The sequence below is a fragment of the Pecten maximus genome, chromosome 7, assembly GCF_902652985.1.
Source record: "Pecten maximus chromosome 7, xPecMax1.1, whole genome shotgun sequence".
NCBI classification, from domain to species: domain Eukaryota; kingdom Metazoa; phylum Mollusca; class Bivalvia; order Pectinida; family Pectinidae; genus Pecten; species Pecten maximus.
The window spans coordinates 7,560,049-7,579,810 of NC_047021.1; the positions used below are offsets into that span (position 1 = coordinate 7,560,049).

At 37.7% G+C, this 19,762-nt stretch overlaps 1 protein-coding gene across 1 annotated transcript in view; it reads left to right on the forward strand.

Moving 5' to 3' along the window:
* The window catches only part of LOC117331024 (cortactin-binding protein 2-like), a 59,035-nt gene extending 39,487 nt beyond the window's left edge, over positions 1–19,548 (forward strand). The window contains exons 9-21 of the mRNA XM_033889617.1: positions 1,683–1,833; positions 6,820–7,032; positions 8,821–8,938; positions 9,103–9,405; positions 9,779–9,874; positions 13,300–13,367; positions 13,566–13,652; positions 15,146–15,245; positions 16,180–16,329; positions 16,979–17,045; positions 17,681–18,147; positions 18,456–18,594; positions 18,839–19,548. Of these exons, the coding sequence (XP_033745508.1) occupies positions 1,683–1,833; positions 6,820–7,032; positions 8,821–8,938; positions 9,103–9,405; positions 9,779–9,874; positions 13,300–13,367; positions 13,566–13,652; positions 15,146–15,245; positions 16,180–16,329; positions 16,979–17,045; positions 17,681–18,147; positions 18,456–18,594; positions 18,839–19,496 (2,617 nt within the window). The 3' untranslated portion in view covers positions 19,497–19,548. The remainder of the gene's footprint in view (positions 1–1,682; positions 1,834–6,819; positions 7,033–8,820; positions 8,939–9,102; positions 9,406–9,778; positions 9,875–13,299; positions 13,368–13,565; positions 13,653–15,145; positions 15,246–16,179; positions 16,330–16,978; positions 17,046–17,680; positions 18,148–18,455; positions 18,595–18,838) is intronic.
* Positions 19,549–19,762: the final 214 nt, after the last annotated feature.

The window sequence follows — 19,762 nt, forward strand, 5'->3', positions numbered from 1 at the left end:
CCTCCATCAGTGTGGAAGTTTAAACTCTCCCCCACTGATATCCCAGACAAACAGACCCCTCCATCAGTGTGGAAGTTTAAACTCTCCCCCACTGATATCCCAGGGGAACAGACCCCTCCATCTGTGTGGAAGTTTAAACTCTCCCCCACTGATATCCCAGACAAACAGACCCCTCCATCAGTGTGGAAGTTTAAACTCTCCCCTACTGATATCCCAGACAAACAGACCCCTCCATCTGTGTGGAAGTTTAAACTCTCCCCTACTGATATCCCAGACAAACGGACCCCTCCATCAGTGTGGAAGTTTAAACTCTCCCCCACTGATATCCCAGACAAACAGACCCCTCCATCAGTGTGGAAGTTTAAACTCTCCCCCACTGATATCCCAGACAAACAGACCCCTCCATCAGTGTGGAAGTTTAAACTCTCCCCCACTGATATCCCAGACAAACGGACCCCTCCATCAGTGTGGAAGTTTAAACTCTCCCCCACTGATATCCCAGACAAACAGACCCCTCCATCAGTGTGGAAGTTTAAACTCTCCCCCACTGATATCCCAGACAAACAGACCCCTCCATCAGTGTGGAAGTTTAAACTCTCCCCCACTGATATCCCAGACAAACAGACCCCTCCATCAGTGTGGAAGTTTAAACTCTCCCCCACTGATATCCCAGACAAACAGACCCCTCCATCAGTGTGGAAGTTTAAACTCTCCCCCACTGATATCCCAGACAAACAGACCCCTCCATCAGTGTGGAAGTTTAAACTCTCCCCTACTGATATCCCAGACAAACAGACCCCTCCATCAGTGTAGAAGTTTAAAATCCATCCATCAGCTCTTTGTTTCCTTTACTGTATGAAGTATTTGAAGTGCTATGGTGACTTCACCCAGTCTGATGAAGACCTTTTCCTAGTCATCCTACTACATACTTGACCCTATATACTGCTGGTTTCTTTATGTCTCAGTTGATCAGTGACATTGTTGAAATACCAGTCATTTTTGCTACTTACATGAGAACCATTGATTGGCCTTTAACCCAATCTAACAATGTACACTCAAAGTCATCATATATAAGTACTGTCTCGTTAACCTAATACAACAATGTACACTCAAACTCATTATAAATAAATACCGTCTCGTTTTTGCTGAAGCTCATCTCCAGCCTTGAGTGTTCTGGATGAAGTGGTTGTTGTGTTGTGAGTTTATAGCATAGCAATACTATGTTTTAAAATGTACATAGCCATGGTGTAGGGATATATACTGGTGGACACCAAACAAGATAATGTATATAGCCATGGTGTAGGGATATATACTGGTGGACACCAAACAAGATAATGTATATAGCCATGGTGTAGGGATATATACTGGTGGACACCAAACAAGATAATGTATATAGCCATGGTGTAGGGATATATACTGGTGGACACCAAACAAGATAATGTATATAGCCATGGTGTAGGGATATATACTGGTGGACACCAAACAAGATAATGTATATAGCCATGGTGTAGGGATATATACTGGTGGACACCAAACAAGATTTGATACTTGGTTGATGGCTTTAATCATTTGATAAATTACACTTTCCTAAAATTTATACACAATAAGTAAATGTCTTCAAATCAATTTGCAGGAAAAATACATCTACCTTAATTACATATACCTAAATCATATATCAACAGGTGTGTTCAGGTGTTACTGGAGCGTGGAGCAAGCCCTAACCTAAATGATCACCAAGGCTGGACGCCACTCCACCTAGCATGTACCCAAGGTCATACAGACTGCTGCAAGATACTACTAGACTATGGGGCCCAACTCACTGTATATTCTAATGTAAGTCTACTGAACTCCACTCACTGTAAACTCTAATGTAAGTCTACAGAACACAACTCACTGTAAACTCTAATGTAAGTCTACAGGACTCAACTCACTGTAAACTCTAATGTAAGTCTACAGGACTGAACTCACTGTAAACTCTAATGTAAGTCTACAGGACTACAACTCACTGTAAACTCTAATGTAAGTCTACAGGACTCAACTCACTGTAAACTCTAATGTAAGTCTACAGGACTCAACTCACTGTAAACTCTAATGTAAGTCTACAGGACACAACTCACTGTAAACTCTAATGTAAGTCTACAGGACACAACTCACTGTAAACTCTAATGTAAGTCTACAGGACTCAACTCACTGTAAACTCTAATGTAAGTCTACAGGACTCAACTCACTGTAAACTCTAATGTAAGTCTACAGGACACAACTCACTGTAAACTCTAATGTAAGTCTACAGGACACAACTCACTGTAAACTCTAATGTAAGTCTACAGGACACAACTCACTGTAAACTCTAATGTAAGTCTACAGGACTCAACTCACTGTAAACTCTAATGTAAGTCTACAGGACTCAACTCACTGTAAACTCTAATGTAAGTCTACAGGACACAACTCACTGTAAACTCTAATGTAGGTCTACAGGACACAACTCACTGTAAACTCTAATGTAAGTCTACAGGACACAACTCACTGTAAACTCTAATGTAAGTCTACAGGACACAACTCACTGTAAACTCTAATGTAAGTCTACAGGACACAACTCACTGTAAACTCTAATGTAAGTCTACAGGACACAACTCACTGTAAACTCTAATGTAAGTCTACAGGACTCAACTCACTGTAAACTCTAATGTAAGTCTACAGGACACAACTCACTGTAAACTCTAATGTAGGTCTACAGGACACAACTCACTGTAAACTCTAATGTAAGTCTACAGGACACAACTCACTGTAAACTCTAATGTAAGTCTACAGGACACAACTCACTGTAAACTCTAATGTAAGTCTACAGGACACAACTCACTGTAAACTCTAATGTAAGTCTACAGGACACAACTCACTGTAAACTCTAATGTAAGTCTACAGGACTACAACTCACTGTAAACTCTAATGTAAGTCTACAGGACACAACTCACTGTAAACTCTAATGTAAGTCTACAGGACACAACTCACTGTAAACTCTAATGTAAGTCTACAGGACACAACTCACTGTAAACTCTAATGTAGTCTACAGGACACAACTCACTGTAAACTCTAATGTAAGTCTACAGGACTACAACTCACTGTAAACTCTAATGTAAGTCTACAGGACACACTCACTGTAAACTCTAATGTAAGTCTACAGGACACAACTCACTGTAAACTCTAATGTAAGTCTACAGGACTCCACTCACTGTAAACTCTAATGTAAGTCTACAGGACACAACTCACTGTAAACTCTAATGTAAGTCTACAGGACACAACTCACTGTAACTCTAATGTAGTCTACAGGACATCAACTCACTGTAAACTCTAATGTAAGTCTACAGGACACAACTCACTGTAAACTCTAATGTAAGTCTACAGGACACAACTCACTGTAAACTCTAATGTAAGTCTACAGGACACAACTCACTGTAAACTCTAATGTAAGTCTACAGGACACAACTCACTGTAAACTCCTAATGTAAGTCTACAGGACACAACTCACTGTAAACTCTAATGTAAGTCTACAGGACACAACTCACTGTAAACTCTAATGTAAGTCTACAGGACACAACTCACTGTAAACTCTAATGTAAGTCTACAGGACACAACTCACTGTAAACTCTAATGTAAGTCTACAGGACTCAACTCACTGTAAACTCTAATGTAAGTCTACAGGACACAACTCACTGTAAACTCTAATGTAAGTCTACAGGACACAACTCACTGTAAACTCTAATGTAAGTCTACAGGACTCCACTCACTGTATATTCTAATGTAAGTCTACAGGACACAACTCACTGTAAACTCTAATGTAAGTTTACAGGACACAACTCACTGTAAACTCTAATGTAAGTCTACTGGACTCCAACTCACTGTAAACTCTAATGTAAGTCTACAGGACACAACTCACAGTAAACTCTAATGTAAGTCTACAGGACACAACTCACTGTAAACTCTAATGTAAGTCTACAGGATACAACTCACTGTAAACTCTAATGTAAGTCTACAGGACACAACTCACTGTATATTCTAATGTAAGTCTACAGGACACAACTCACAGTAAACTCTAATGTAAGTCTACAGAACTCCACTCACTGTAAACTCTAATGTAAGTCTACAGGACACAACTCACTGTAAACCCTAATGTAAGTCTACAGGACACAACTCACTGTAAACTCTAATGTAGGTCTACAGGACACAACTCACTGTAAACTCTAATGTAAGTTTACAGGACACAACTCACAGTAAACTCTAATGTAAGTCTACAGGACACAACTCACAGTAAACTCTAATGTAAGTCTACAGGACTCAACTCACTGTAAACTCTAATGTAAGTCTACAGGACACAACTCACAGTAAACTCTAATGTAAGTCTACAGGACTCAACTCACTGTAAACTCTAATGTAAGTCTACAGGACACAACTCACTGTAAACTCTAATGTAAGTCTACAGGACACAACTCACTGTAAACTCTAATGTAAGTCTACAGGACACAACTCACTGTAAACTCTAATGTAAGTCTACAGGACTCAACTCACTGTAAACTCTAATGTAGGTCTACAGGACACAACTCACTGTAAACTCTAATGTAAGTCTACAGGACACAACTCACTGTAAACTCTAATGTAGGTCTACAGAACTCCACTCACTGTAAACTCTAATGTAAGTCGACATGACTCAACTCACTGTAAACTCTAATGTAAGTCTACAGGACACAACTCACTGTAAACTCTAATGTAAGTCTACAGGACACAACTCACAGTAAACTCTAATGTAAGTCTACAGGACACAACTCACAGTAAACTCTAATGTAAGTCTACAGGACACAACTCACTGTAAACTCTAATGTAAGTCTACAGGACACAACTCACTGTAAACTCTAATGTAGTCTACAGGACACAACTCACTGTAAACTCTAATGTAGGTCTACAGGACACAACTCACTGTAAACTCTAATGTAAGTCTACAGGACACAACTCACTGTAAACTCTAATGTAAGTCTACAGGACACAACTCACTGTAAACTCTAATGTAAGTCTACAGGACACAACTCACAGTAAACTCTAATGTAAGTCTACAGGACACAACTCACTGTAAACTCTAATGTAGGTCTACAGGATACAACTCACTGTAAACTCTAATGTAAGTCTACAGAACTCCACTCACTGTAAACTCTAATGTAAGTCTACAGGACACAACTCACTGTAAACTCTAATGTAGGTCTACAGGACACAACTCACTGTAAACTCTAATGTAAGTCTACAGAACTCCACTCACTGTAAACTCTAATGTAAGTCTACAGGACACAACTCACTGTAAACTCTAATGTAGGTCTACAGGACACAACTCACTGTAAACTCTATTCGAGTCTACAGGACTCGCATGGAACAAGCCTGTCTTCTGCCATCCATCATATTTCAATTTTTAGAAAACCTAAAGCATTTAACTGATCTGATATTTGACCAGAAGATACACTGGGAAGAGTTTATAAAGATTCAGCATACAAATGACCTTGGTCTATTTGTAAGGTCACCATTGAGAAATATGTGACACATGTACACTACTATGTATACTGCATGTATAAGCAACATTCTTCACATTGCTACATGTAAACATTGGTTATGTTTGAGGTTATGTTTGATCAATTAAAAACATTAACAGAGGTAATTTTTGGTATTTCCATACCATTAACTGACTTGGACAATTAATAGATTGTTATTCTCCCTTTGTGGTCTGTACTATTAATAGATTGTTATTCTCCCTCTGTGGTCTGTACTATTAATAGATTGTTATTCTCCCTCTGTGGTCTGTACTATTAATAGATTGTAATTCTCTCTTTGTGGTCTGTACTATTAATAGATTGTTATTCTCCCTTTGTGGTTTGTACTATTAATAGATTGTTATTCTCCCTCTGTGGTATGTACTATTAATAGATTGTTATTCTCCCTTTGTGGTCTGTACTATTAATAGATTGCTATTCTCCCTCTGTGGTCTGTACTATTAATAGATTGTTATTCTCCCTTTGTGGTCTGTACTATTAATAGATTGTTATTCTCCCTCGTGGTCTGTACTATTAATAGATTGTTATTCTCCCTTTGTGGTTTGTACTATTAATAGATTGTTATTCTCCCTCTGTGGTCTGTACTATTAATAGATTGTTATTCTCCCTTTGTGGTCTGTACTATTAATAGACTGTTATTCTCCCTTTGTGGTCTGTACTATTAATAGATTGTTATTCTCCCTCTGTGGTCTGTACTATTAATATATTGCTATTCTCCCTCTGTGGTTTGTACTATTAATAGATTGTTATTCTCCCTTTGTGGTCTGTACTATTAATAGATTGTTATTCTCCCTCTGTGGTCTGTACTATTAATAGATTGCTATTATCCCTCTGTGGTACGTATACGTACTATTAATATATTGTTATTCTCCCTCTGTGGTCTGTACTATTAATAGATTGTTATTCTCCCTCTGTGGTCTGTACTATTAATAGATTGTAATTGTCCTTCGGTACCATTGATACATTATTATTCTCCCCCTGTAACATAAATAGATTGTTATATAACAACAGTAGCTATTCTCTTGTACTATTAATAGACTTTTATTTGTCTACTGTACTTTGAGTATGTTGTTGTTTTCCTTCTGAACTATTAATACACATTTATTCTTCCTGTGTACTATTAATAGATAGTTACTCCACCATTCTACCTCGATCTTCACCCACTGTACTATCAATAGATTGTTTTTCTTTCATTTACTATTAATAGATAATTATTCTCCTGTTGCACTGTTGACAGACCAGTTGGACACCTCTACATTGTGTTGTTCACCCTGGACATGTTGACTGTCTCCATGCCCTTCTGACCTATGACCCCCGAAGCCCCCATCGGGACCCACCAGGCTCCCCTTCTACAGCCTCACAGAGTGATGGCACCATACAGAGGGCCATCAACATGGCTGACAAGGACGGCTGGACCATTGCATTTGTTGCTGCCATCAGACCATCACCAGTAAGAAATTTTTATATAAATTTCAAAAATTTGAGGTAAAATTTACATATACATGGTCGAATTTTGACATAACTTGTTTTTTGAAAAATCTATACTAAAAGTGTGATGGTATTGCATATATTCATTCTGAACTTTGAAGTCATCCTTTTATAATTACAGAGGTCACACTAAATATAGATCATTTAAAATCTATCTAGATGATACTGAGTTATAGGGCGGTGTTATGTAGCTCTGTATGTTCTCAGTAGTATCCAGTGTTTACCGGGATAATTATATTAACTGTCAGTAATGTCCAGTGTTTACCAGGATAATTGTATTAACTGTCAGTAATGTCCAGTGTTTACCGGGATAATTGTATTAACTGTCAGTAATGTCCAGTGTTTACCAGGATAATTGTATTAACTGTCAGTAATGTCCAGTGTTTACCGGGATAATTGTATTAACTGTCAGTAATGTCCAGTGTTTACCGGGATAATTATATTAACTGTCAGTAATGTCCAGTGTTTACCGGGATAATTATATTAACTGTCAGTAATGTCCAGTGTTTACCAGGATAATTGTATTAACTGTCAGTAATGACCAGTGTTTACCAGGATAATTGTATTAACTGTCAGTAATGACCAGTGTTTACCAGGATAATTGTATTAACTGTCAGTAATGTCCAGTGTTTACCAGGATAATTGTATTAACTGTCAGTAATGTCCAGTGTTTACCGGGATAATTATATTAACTGTCAGTAATGTCCAGTGTTTACCAGGATAATTGTATTAACTGTCAGTAATGTCCAGTGTTTACCAGGATAATTATATTAACTGTCAGTAATGTCCAGTGTTTACCAGGATAATTATATTAACTGTCAGTAATGTCCAGTGTTTACCAGGATAATTCATATTAACTGTCAGTAATGTCCAGTGTTTACCAGGATAATTGTATTAACTGTCAGTAATGTCCAGTGTTTACCGGGATAATTGTATTAACTGTCAGTAATGTCCAGTGTTTACTGGGATAATTGTATTAACTGTCAGTAATGTCCAGTGTTTACCAGGATAATTATATTAACTGTCAGTAATGTCCAGTGTTTACTGGGATAATTGTATTAACTGTCAGTAATATCCAGTGTTTACCAGGATAATTATATTAACTGTCAGTAATGTCCAGTGTTTACCGGGATAATTGTATTAACTGTCAGTAATGTCCAGTGTTTACCAGGATAATTATATTAATTGTCAGTAATGTCCAGTGTTTACCAGGATAATTATATTAACTGTCAGTAATGTCACGTGTTTACCAGGATAATTATATTAACTGTCAGTAATGTCCAGTGTTTACCAGGATAATTATATTAACTGTCAGTAATGTCCAGTGTTTACCGGGATAATTGTATTAACTGTCAGTAATGTCCAGTGTTTACCAGGATAATTATATTAATTGTCAGTAATGTCCAGTGTTTACCGGGGATAATTATATTAACTGTCAGTAATGTCCAGTGTTTACCGGGGATAATTATATTAATTGTCAGTAATGTCCAGTGTTTACCGGGATTATTGTATTAATTGTCAGTAATGTCCAGTGTTTACCGGGATAATTGTATTAACTGTCAGTAATGTCCAGTGTTTACCGGGATAATTATATTAACTGTCAGTAATGTCCAGTGTTTACCTGGATAATTGTATTAACTGTCAGTAATGTCCAGTGTTTACTGGGATAATTATATTAACTGTCAGTAATGTCCAGTGTTTACCAGGATAATTATATTAACTGTCAGTAAGATATTTTACTTTTTGACAGGACTGTCTTGCTGTTATAATGAACATATGTGACGTGAACGTCCAGCATCAGGACCGATGGGGACGTACCATAATGGACGTTGCCTCGGTGGCGTGCAAGGAGTTTATACAGCAAAGAAGTAAGTCCATAACCTGCTGTACACTGTGTTACTGTTTTAGTAGGTTAATTTATAGCTGGGAGAAATACAATTTACTTAAGTTTGTAGATCAGTATTGTAATTTTATATGTGAAAACTATGTTTAGTTGATAAAAGAATGGATGATAAATCATCTTTGATATCAGCAGGTGGAAAGGACCTTCTGTTGACTGTCACTCTGGAACTACAGTACCCTAACCTATCTGAGGACTTTACCACCTTACACCTACCCAGTCAGAAGTTTGTTATTGGCCATCTGTCGGTGGAAGGAGGACTGAGCTGGGCTGGGCTTGAGACACGTCTCCAACATACCCTCACCAACTACTTCTCACAGATTGACACAGGCCTTCGTACCAAACGCACCAGTCGCCTGGATCCTGAGATTGCAATGGATAACATCCAGTACAGTCTAGGCCTGGACTCAAACTGTATACACAGTTGTTCTATAGGTCAGTTCTATAGAGACAGGACAGAGGTTTCTTGTGGTTGTTATACTCGGATGAAATTACTGCGATTGTTAAGTTGATTTTTTTGAAAATAGTTGGGTATTGTAAAACATAAAAATTCAGATGGCATTAAAACACTGTGCCGGAAGTCGTTCAGATGTCATAAAAAAATTGTAAAAATTCTGTTGTTGTGATAACAGTTTAAAACATTTTAAAAACATTTTTTTCTCTAATTTGTGAAATTTTTACTTGAGTCATAATTGAGGTTGGACATATAAGGGATTTATTATATTCAGTATTTAAAAAAGAATAGTTGTTCCTCATTAGGTAAGTTAGATATTTTTTCTCACTAGTTGATGTATATCTTGTTTGACAGGTAACCACAGATGGGAACTTGGCTCCCATAGCAACACACTACCACACAGTATGATACGGGAAAGCAGTCGAAGGGAGATAACCATCATTCTTGCAAGTAGGTTGCTGCACAACTAATCAAGCATAATTATTAATAGCAAAATCTAATTGTGACTTAAGTGAGTAAATTACTTTTCCTGGCCACTTCTGATGGATCCAAACTCAATGTACTAGTTGATCGGCAATGTGTCTGCTCTCTAATAAAGAAAGTTAGATAACTATGAGTTGGCAATCTATTACCAGTCATAGCATTACATAATGTATATTTTCCTTGTACACAGTAGAATGTGTGGTCTGGGTAACATAATGTATATTTTCTTTGTAGACATAGTGGAATGTGTGGCCTGGGTAACATAATGTATATTTTCTTTGTACACAGTAGAATGTGTGGCCTGGGTAACATAATGTATATTTTCTTTGTACACAGTAGAATGTGTGGCCTGGGTAACATAATGTATATTTTCTTTGTACACAGTGGAATGTGTGGTCTGGGTAACATAATGTATATTTTCTTTGTAGACACAGTAGAATGTGTGGCCTGGGTAACATAATGTATATTTTCTTTGTACACAGTAGAATGTGTGGCCTGGGTAACATAATGTATATTTTCTTTGTACACAGTAGAATGTGTGGTCTGGGTAACATAATGTATATTTTCCTTGTAGACACAGTCGAATGTGTGGTCTGGGTTACATAATGTATATTTTCCTTGTAGACATAGTGGAATGTGTGGTCTGGGTTACATAATGTATATTTTCCTTGTAGACATAGTGGAATGTGTGGTCTGGGTTACATAATGTATATTTTCCTTGTAGACATAGTGGAATGTGTGGTCTGGGTAACATAATGTATATTTTCCTTGTAGACATAGTAGAATGTGTGGCCTGGGTAACATAATGTATATTTTCCTTGTAGACATAGTGGAATGTGTGGCCTGGGTTACATAATGTATATTTTCCTTGTAGACATAGTGGAATGTGTGGTCTGGGTAACATAATGTATATTTTCCTTGTAGACACAGTCGAATGTGTGGTCTGGGTTACATAATGTATATTTTCCTTGTAGACACAGTAGAATGTGTGGCCTGGGTAACATAATGTATATTTTCCTTGTAGACATAGTAGAGTGTGTGGTCTGGGTTACATAATGTATATTTTCCTTGTAGACACAGTCGAATGTGTGGTCTGGGTTACATAATGTATAATTTTCCTTGTAGACACAGTCGAATGTGGTCTGGGTAACATAATGTATATTTTCCTTGTAGACCGTGGAATGTGTGGTCTGGGTTACATAATGTATATTTTCCTTGTAGACACAGTCGAATGTGTGGCCTGGGTAACATAATGTATATTTTCCTTGTAGACAGTGGAATGTGTGGTCTGGGTTACATAATGTATATTTTCCTTGTAGACACAGTCGAATGTGTGGTCTGGGTTACATACTGTATATTTTCCTTGTAGACACAGTGGAATGTGTGGTCTGGGTAACATAATGTGTATTTTCCTTGTAGACAGTGGAATGTGTGGCCTGGGTAACATAATGTATATTTTCCTTGTAGACACAGTCGAATGTGTGGTCTGGGTAACATAATGTATATTTTCCTTGTAGACACAGTGGAATGTGTGGTCTGGGTAACATAATGTGTATTTTCCTTGTAGACAGTGGAATGTGTGGCCTGGGTAACATAATGTATATTTTCCTTGTAGACAGTGGAATGTGTGGCCTGGGTAACATAATGTATATTTTCCTTGTAGACACAGTCGAATGTGTGGTCTGGATTACATAATGTATATTTTCCTTGTAGACACAGTCGAATGTGTGGTCTGGGTTACATACTGTATATTTTCCTTGTAGACACAGTGGAATGTGTGGTCTGGGTAACATAATGTATAATTTTCCTTGTAGACACAGTCGAATGTGGTCTGGGTAACATAATGTATATTTTCCTTGTAGACACAGTCGAATGTGTGGTCTGGGTAACATAATGTATATTTTCCTTGTAGACAGTGGAATGTGTGGCCTGGGTAACATAATGTATATTTTCCTTGTAGACACAGTCGAATGTGTGGTCTGGGTTACATAATGTATATTTTCCTTGTAGACACACTCATGTGTGGTCTGGGTTACATAATGTATATTTTCCTTGTAGACACAGTGGAATGTGTGGTCTGGGTAACATAATGTATAATTTTCCTTGTAGACACAGTCGAATGTGGTCTGGGTAACATAATGTATATTTTCCTTGTAGACACAGTCGAATGTGTGGTCTGGGTAACATAATGTATATTTTCCTTGTAGACAGTGGAATGTGTGGCCTGGGTAACATAATGTATATTTTCCTTGTAGACACAGTCGAATGTGTGGTCTGGGTAACATAATGTATATTTTCCTTGTAGACACAGTCGAATGTGTGGCCTGGGTAACATAATGTATATTTTCCTTGTAGACACAGTCGAATGTGTGGCCTGGGTAACATAATGTATATTTTCCTTGTAGACAGTGGAATGTGTGGCCTGGGTAACATAATGTATATTTTCCTTGTAGACAGTGGAATGTGTGGCCTGGGTAACATAATGTATATTTTCCTTGTAGACACAGTGGAATGTGTGGCCTGGGTAACATAATGTATATTTTCCTTGTAGACATAGTAGAGTGTGTGCTCTGGGTAACATAATGTATATTTTCCTTGTAGACACAGTAAAATGTGTGGCCTGGGTTACATAATGTATATTTTCCTTGTAGACACAGTAGAATGTGTGGCCTGGGTTACATAATGTATATTTTCCTTGTAGACAGTGGAATGTGTGGCCTGGGTAACATAATGTATATTTTCCTTGTAGAGATAGTAGAGTGTGTGGTCTGGGTAACATAATGTATATTTTCCTTGTAGACACAGTCGAATGTGTGGCCTGGGTAACATAATGTATATTTTCCTTGTAGACACAGTCGAATGTGTGGCCTGGGTAACATAATGTATATTTTCCTTGTAGACAGTGGAATGTGTGGTCTGGGTAACATAATGTATATTTTCCTTGTAGACACAGTCGAATGTGTGGCCTGGGTTACATACTGTATATTTTCCTTGTAGACACAGTCGAATGTGTGGTCTGGGTTACATAATGTATAATTTTCCTTGTAGACACAGTCGAATGTGGTCTGGGTAACATAATGTATATTTTCCTTGTAGACACAGTGGAATGTGTGGCCTGGGTTACATAATGTATATTTTCCTTGTAGACAGTGGAATGTGTGGCCTGGGTAACATAATGTATATTTTCCTTGTAGACAGTGGAATGTGTGGTCTGGGTAACATAATGTATATTTTCCTTGTAGACATAGTGGAATGTGTGGCCTGGGTTACATGCTGTATATTTTCCTTGTAGACACAGTCGAATGTGTGGTCTGGGTTACATAATGTATATTTTCCTTGTAGACACAGTGGAATGTGTGGCCTGGGTTACATAATGTATATTTTCTTTGTAGACACAGTGGAATGTGTGGCCTGGGATGTTTTGTTTCCTGTCTCTGTCATACACAACTACATCAGACTAGTGAGTAACTCTAAACAACCATTAAATGTTTCTTTCTTAACCTTACATGTAAGTTTCAAGTGAAAAAATAGATTAATTAAAGATCTTATCATCATTTATTTCTTGAAACATGCTTTTGGTTCCAGTACTATAACAAATGATAATTCAACAGACTCATTAAGGAACAACAGTTATGATTTCTAACCTTCTCATCCACAGCTGGAGCACTACAAGAGTGTGGTATTTTATGGCCCTGAGAAGACTGGCAAGACATACCTGGCCCACAGACTAGCCCATCTCATAGCTGTACGTAGTCCTAATCTTCAGTCATAGTAGATCACAGACAAGCCCATCTCATAGCTGTACGTAGTCCTAATCTTCAGTAATAGTAGGTCACAGCCTAGCCCATCTCATAGCTGTACGTAGTCCTAATCTTCAGTAATAGATCACAGACTAGCCCATCTCATAGCTGTACGTAGTCCTAATCTTCAGTAATAGTAGGTCACAGACTAGCCCATCTCATATCTGTACGTAGCCCTAATCTTCAGTAATAGTGGCCCACAGACTAGCCCATCTCATAGCTGTACGTAGTCGTAATCTTCAGTAATAGTAGGTCACAGACTAGTCCATCTCATAGCTGTACGTAGTCCTAATCTTCTGTTATAATAGGTCACAGACTAGCCCATCTCATAGCTGTACGTAGTCCTAATCTTCAGTAATAGATCACAGACTAGCCCATCTCATATCTGTACGTAGTCCTAATCTTCAGTAATAGTGGCCCACAGACTAGCCCATCTCATAGCTGTACGTAGTCCTAATCTTCAGTCATAGTAGGTCACAGACTAGCCCATCTCATAGCTGTACGTAGTCCTAATCTTCAGTCATAGTAGGTCACAGACTAGCCCATCTCATATCTGTACGTCGTCCTAATCTTCAGTAATAGTAGGTCACAGACTAGCCCATCTCATAGCTGTACGTAGTCCTAATCTTCAGTAATAGTGGGTCACAGACTAGCCCATCTCATAGCTGTACGTAGTCCTAATCTTCAGTAATAGTAGGTCACAGACTAGTCCATCTCATAGCTGTACGTAGTCCTAATCTTCAGTCATAGTAGATCACAGACTAGCCCATCTCATAGCTGTACGTAGTCCTAATCTTCAGTAATAGTAGGTCACAGACTAGTCCATCTCATAGCTGTACGTAGTCCTAATCTTCAGTCATAGTAGGTCACAGACTAGCCCATCTCATAGCTGTACGTAGTCCTAATCTTCAGTAATAGTAGGTCACAGACTAGCCCATCTCATAGCTGTACGTAGTCCTAATCTTCAGTAATAGATCACAGACTAGCCCATATCTCATAGCTGTACGTAGTCCTAATCTTCAGTAATAGTAGGTCACAGACTAGCCCATCTCATAGCTGTACGTAGTCCTAATCTTCAGTAATAGTAGGTCACAGACTAGCCCATCTCATAGCTGTACGTAGTCCTAATCTTCAGTAATAGTAGGTCACAGACTAGCCCATCTCATATCTGTACATAGTCTTACCCTGCATCAGTATTATGACCTATCTAGGACATCAGCCATTATTTGTATAGACCATTATATATCATATGTTAGCTTTCCATTATTAGAGCAAACTGTCCACTATTTCTAATTAATGGACAGTTTTTAGTATGGTACTTGTAATTCTAAAACAGGAATTTACAAAAGATCATCAGCATAAAATATATAAAAAAATTACTTATTTTGTGTCAATTGAAATTGTATTATTTATTTGAAATTTTGTGTTATGTTTACAGAGAAAGGAAAAAGAAAGTGGAAAAGTTCCCCAGATTCACAGCATTGTCCTTCATGAGACTTTCTGCCATCGTGATCTTGTAAACCTGTTGCAAAGCACAGGTAAGTACAAATTTATTAACATTTAAATCCTGATAAAACATAGATGTTGTTTTAATGAAGGTCTTGACAGATTCTCCTGTGAATAAATGCAGTTAGGATTTGCCTTTTATTATAACACAACACCCGACCCACCCCCAACAAAGTTAGGGGGGAGGGGGGATACTTGAATCAGCCTGTCTGTAGAAAAATTTGGCCTGACAACTCCTTCTAAACTGGTGATCCGATTCCAATGTCGAAACTTCACACAAATAATAGGACAATATGTAGATTTGCATGCAACTTTTTTTTCTCTCAAAATTATGGTTGCTATCATAATGGTAACTGATCACTATAAACAGATTTTCCGATAAAGAGCTATAACTCCTCACTCAGTCGTTTGGCCGATTTCATTCATCTTTGGTCAAATGTTGTAAGTAAACAAATTAAATAGTTTGACATATTAGTTGTTTCCAAAACTATCACCATGGCAATACAATCTGGGCCTCTGATTGGTCAGAATTTAGTTATTGTCTGATTTTGGCCAAATATGGTTGATAGGGATATTAGGATATGCCAAATAGCACTATATAGGTTTTGTTGCCATGACAACTATGCTAAGGCAAATGGTGGCCTCTGATTGGTTGGAATTTGGATATTGACCAATTTGGACCAAATGGTACATAGGGATATTAAGGGAGGATGAACAGTACTGTATAGGTTTATTGCCAGGACAGCCAATGCAAAAAAAGTTTAACAAGTTGGAATTTACATATGCATGCAAAATAAAGTCTTAATTTGTAAAAATTCAAAATTTCAGTACAATGAAACAGTTTTTGCCCCGGGCTTACAGTCCTAGTTATACATCATAGTCCTTGGAAATATTAATCTTGTTGATTCACAAAATGAAGTTTGTAGCCTGCATTGATCCTGACCTTTGCGGACTTCGACTTTTCAGGCTGCATGGTACGCGAAGGTGTAGAGTCAGATGACCGGGCCCCAATCCTTATCTTAGATGACCTTGAGAAGGTGGATGTTGCTGTCCTCTTTGGGAAATTACTTGCAGCAATAGAGCACAGAGGACAGTTTCACACATTCACTACCGAGGGTAAGTACTGGGTACTGTAGGTGAAAACGAACAGATACAGTAAGTAGGTACCATAGGTCAAAGTTCATTTGTACTGTAGGTCAAAGTTCACTGATCAAGTGAGTAAATACCATTGGTCAAAGTTCGCTGGTACTGTAGGTCAAAGTGCTCTGATTAAGTAAGTAAATACTTTAGGTCAAAGATTTGTGTTTAGATTGATGACACTGTAGGTCAAAGAGATTTGAGAATTGTTGTAGATCAGAATTCACTAATGGAGAAATAGTAAATGGATGTATGCTGTTATCTCATCCAGCTGTATAGAATTGTGTCAGGATAAATAAAGCTATAGAAATCTGTTTACAATAAACTCTGTCAGAGAAATATGTTTACAATAAACTCTGTCAGAGAAATCTGTTCACAATAAACTCTGTCAGAGAAATCTGTTCACAATAAACTTTGTCTGAGAAATCTGTTCACAATAAACTTTGTCTGAGAAATCTGTTCACAATAAACTCTGTCAGAGAAATCTGTTCACAATAAACTCTGTCTGAAAAATCTGTTCACAACAAACTTTGTCTGAGAAATCTGTTCACAATAAACTTTGTCTGAGAAATCTGTTTACAATTAACTCAGAGGACACTTGATTCAGATTTAGTTTTATCTATTTTAGGAGATGATCAGACTCGATTCTATTTTCTGGATAGTTTCTATATCATTGCCAGCATGAACAAATCTAGGTAAGTAAATTGATTCGTGGGTGGATTACGAACTTGAGTAACAGATAACTTTAGTAATATCAGCCTACATGTACAATGTTAGGCCAGACATCAGTATATAACTTTTGTGATGTCAGTCTATATGTACAATGTTCGGCCAGACATCAGTATATAACTTTTGTGATGTCAGTCTACATGTACAATGTTCGGCCAGACATCAATACATGTATATAACTTTTGTGATGTCAGTCTACATGTACAATGTTCGGCCAGACATCAGTACATGTATATAACTTTTGTGATGTCAGTCTACATGTACAATGTTAGGCTAGACACCAGTATATAACTTTTGTGATGTCAGTCTACATGTACAATGTTAGGCCAGACATCAGTATATAACTTTTGTGATGTCAGTCTACATATACAATGTTCGGCTAGACATCAGTATATAACTTTTGTGATGTCAGTCAACACACGGTATATAACTTTTGTGGCGTCGGTCTTATTTTACAGTTTAACTTCTGTGATGTCAATCTATAGGTACATTTCAAATTTTCTGACCGATACAGCCTCGATTTTGTATTCTATGCTTTAATTGATTAGAATTTGAGAAATGTTTTAATGCTACCATAGGTCACATTGCTTTTTATTTTCAGATCCACAGGATTGGATTTAAACATACAACAAAGATTTCGCTGGGTACATTTTCGGATAGACATCGAGCCTATACGTAACTTATTGGCCAGACATCTTCTCCGTAACTTTATCCACATAGGTGATGGTCAGTTACCTGTGATGGACAGCATGATGTTTCGTGCAGTTGAGTGGATTGTGTGTGTGTGGCAGAGACTAAATGATGGTGTGGCTAAACTTGGCTTACCAGATGTCATGTTTGGTCCATACCAGTTCATCATGTGTCCGCTACATTCCCAAGATCCTAACACTATCTATAACTGGCTGTCAGGACTCTGGAACAACCTTATAGCACCTACAGTCAAAGTTGCTGTGGTGAAGGGCACCGGAAAGGACACATCATCTGATGGTCAGCAGAAGGTGGCTAACACAGCTTTGTACGTCCTCATGCAGAAAGCTGTGGTCCCCGGCTGTCCACTCTCTGGTCCAGGTATGGAGAGTCTCTTGTCTAAGGAAGGACAACTCGTTAATTTAACCAAAAATGGAGTGTTTATTTCTATGAAATATATATAGCAGTACTTACATATAGATAAAGATTATCTAATATTAGCTTGTCATTTTACCAAAATAGTCTTGATAATCCTGTCACATCAAAGCTGTATATTTTTGTGACTGACAGTAATGTCTGGTGATAACATGCAGATCTATACAGTGTTTAAAAATCTGTTTAAATTGTTTGAAAAATTGTATATTTGGTCCTGAACAATGAAAATGGCTAAATAACTCTATATCCGACAGGTAAGGGACAGTACCTGTCTACTTTTGCGGGTAGTAATGAACTGGACATTCCCATGAAGCAGGAGAAGGGGAGGGCGAGCAGCTCCTCTAACCATCGGCGGTCGCTCGATTCCTCTAAAGTCCACAGAATGAAACACAGGTGAGCAAACAGGGAGTTGATATCCTGTTCACAAATCACTATTCTTAGCAACATTCTTACATTCACAATGTGCTGTTATCATTGGCTAAGTGATTGTTTTAAGAATTAGATAGTTGTGATTGTTGGGTAAAAAACTGATATCTTCAATCCAAGTTTTTAAACAATTATTTCAGAATGAAATTGAAAGATTTTTGTTCAATTCCTAAAGAATTTATAACTCTTGGATATTTTTATATGATAACAGGAATTCTTATGATGCTGACAGTCGAGACCAGTCACAGCTTCAGCCTCATCCAAAACGTCGAAGTCTATCAGCACTGTCCAACAGGTCAGAGGAGGAATATAACACAACAAATATCAGAGTCGAGGAAGGAAGTAACAGCTCCTTGGCTAAAGTTCCTAAACTGGAGATTCGTTCTCCAGTCCTTTCCATACCATTCCCTGCTCCAGGATCATCACCTGTCAATAATTCAAAACCCTCAGGATCAGCTCCTTCCCGAAACAATTCAGGATTGACATCTGAACGTGGTGTGCGATCCTTCTCAATGTCCTCACAGTCGTCTTCTCTTTCTGATGGGAGGAAGTTCACATCACATTTACCAATTGCTACGCGGAAGTCTCGGTCGTCTGAGAACCTGTCTTCAACATATGGTTCCGGATCAAATCAGAGCCGAATGGCTCCTCGTCTGCGGTCTCCAAGTCCATTTTCCTTCTCATTGACAACTCCTACCTCAGCTTTGAACTCATTCAAATTCCTTGAAGTGAAATCAAGGGCAGAAGTGACCCAGTCCAAGTCAGGATCACGTAGAAGTTTAGACTCTTCTTTAGGTCGACCTCGCAAAATTCCAGAACCCACCAAAACCCATCTTGCCTCAGGTATTCATCAGGAAAGTGAATGCTGATAGACTTTTCCTAGATCCTTTACATTGAAGATTGAAAGAGAAATAATTATGACATATGTATATATGATTTTTTTTTTTGAATAATTCATATATTTTGTTAAAATATATTCATAATTAGAATTAGGGCATATATTTCAGGGAAAAATGTTTATTTAAAATATTTTCTGAGCACATTTTGGATACCATACATGTTGTGTTTACTGATGATTCTAGATTAAAAACAACATTTACAGATGTAATTATAAATTTACCAATTTCAAGAGATC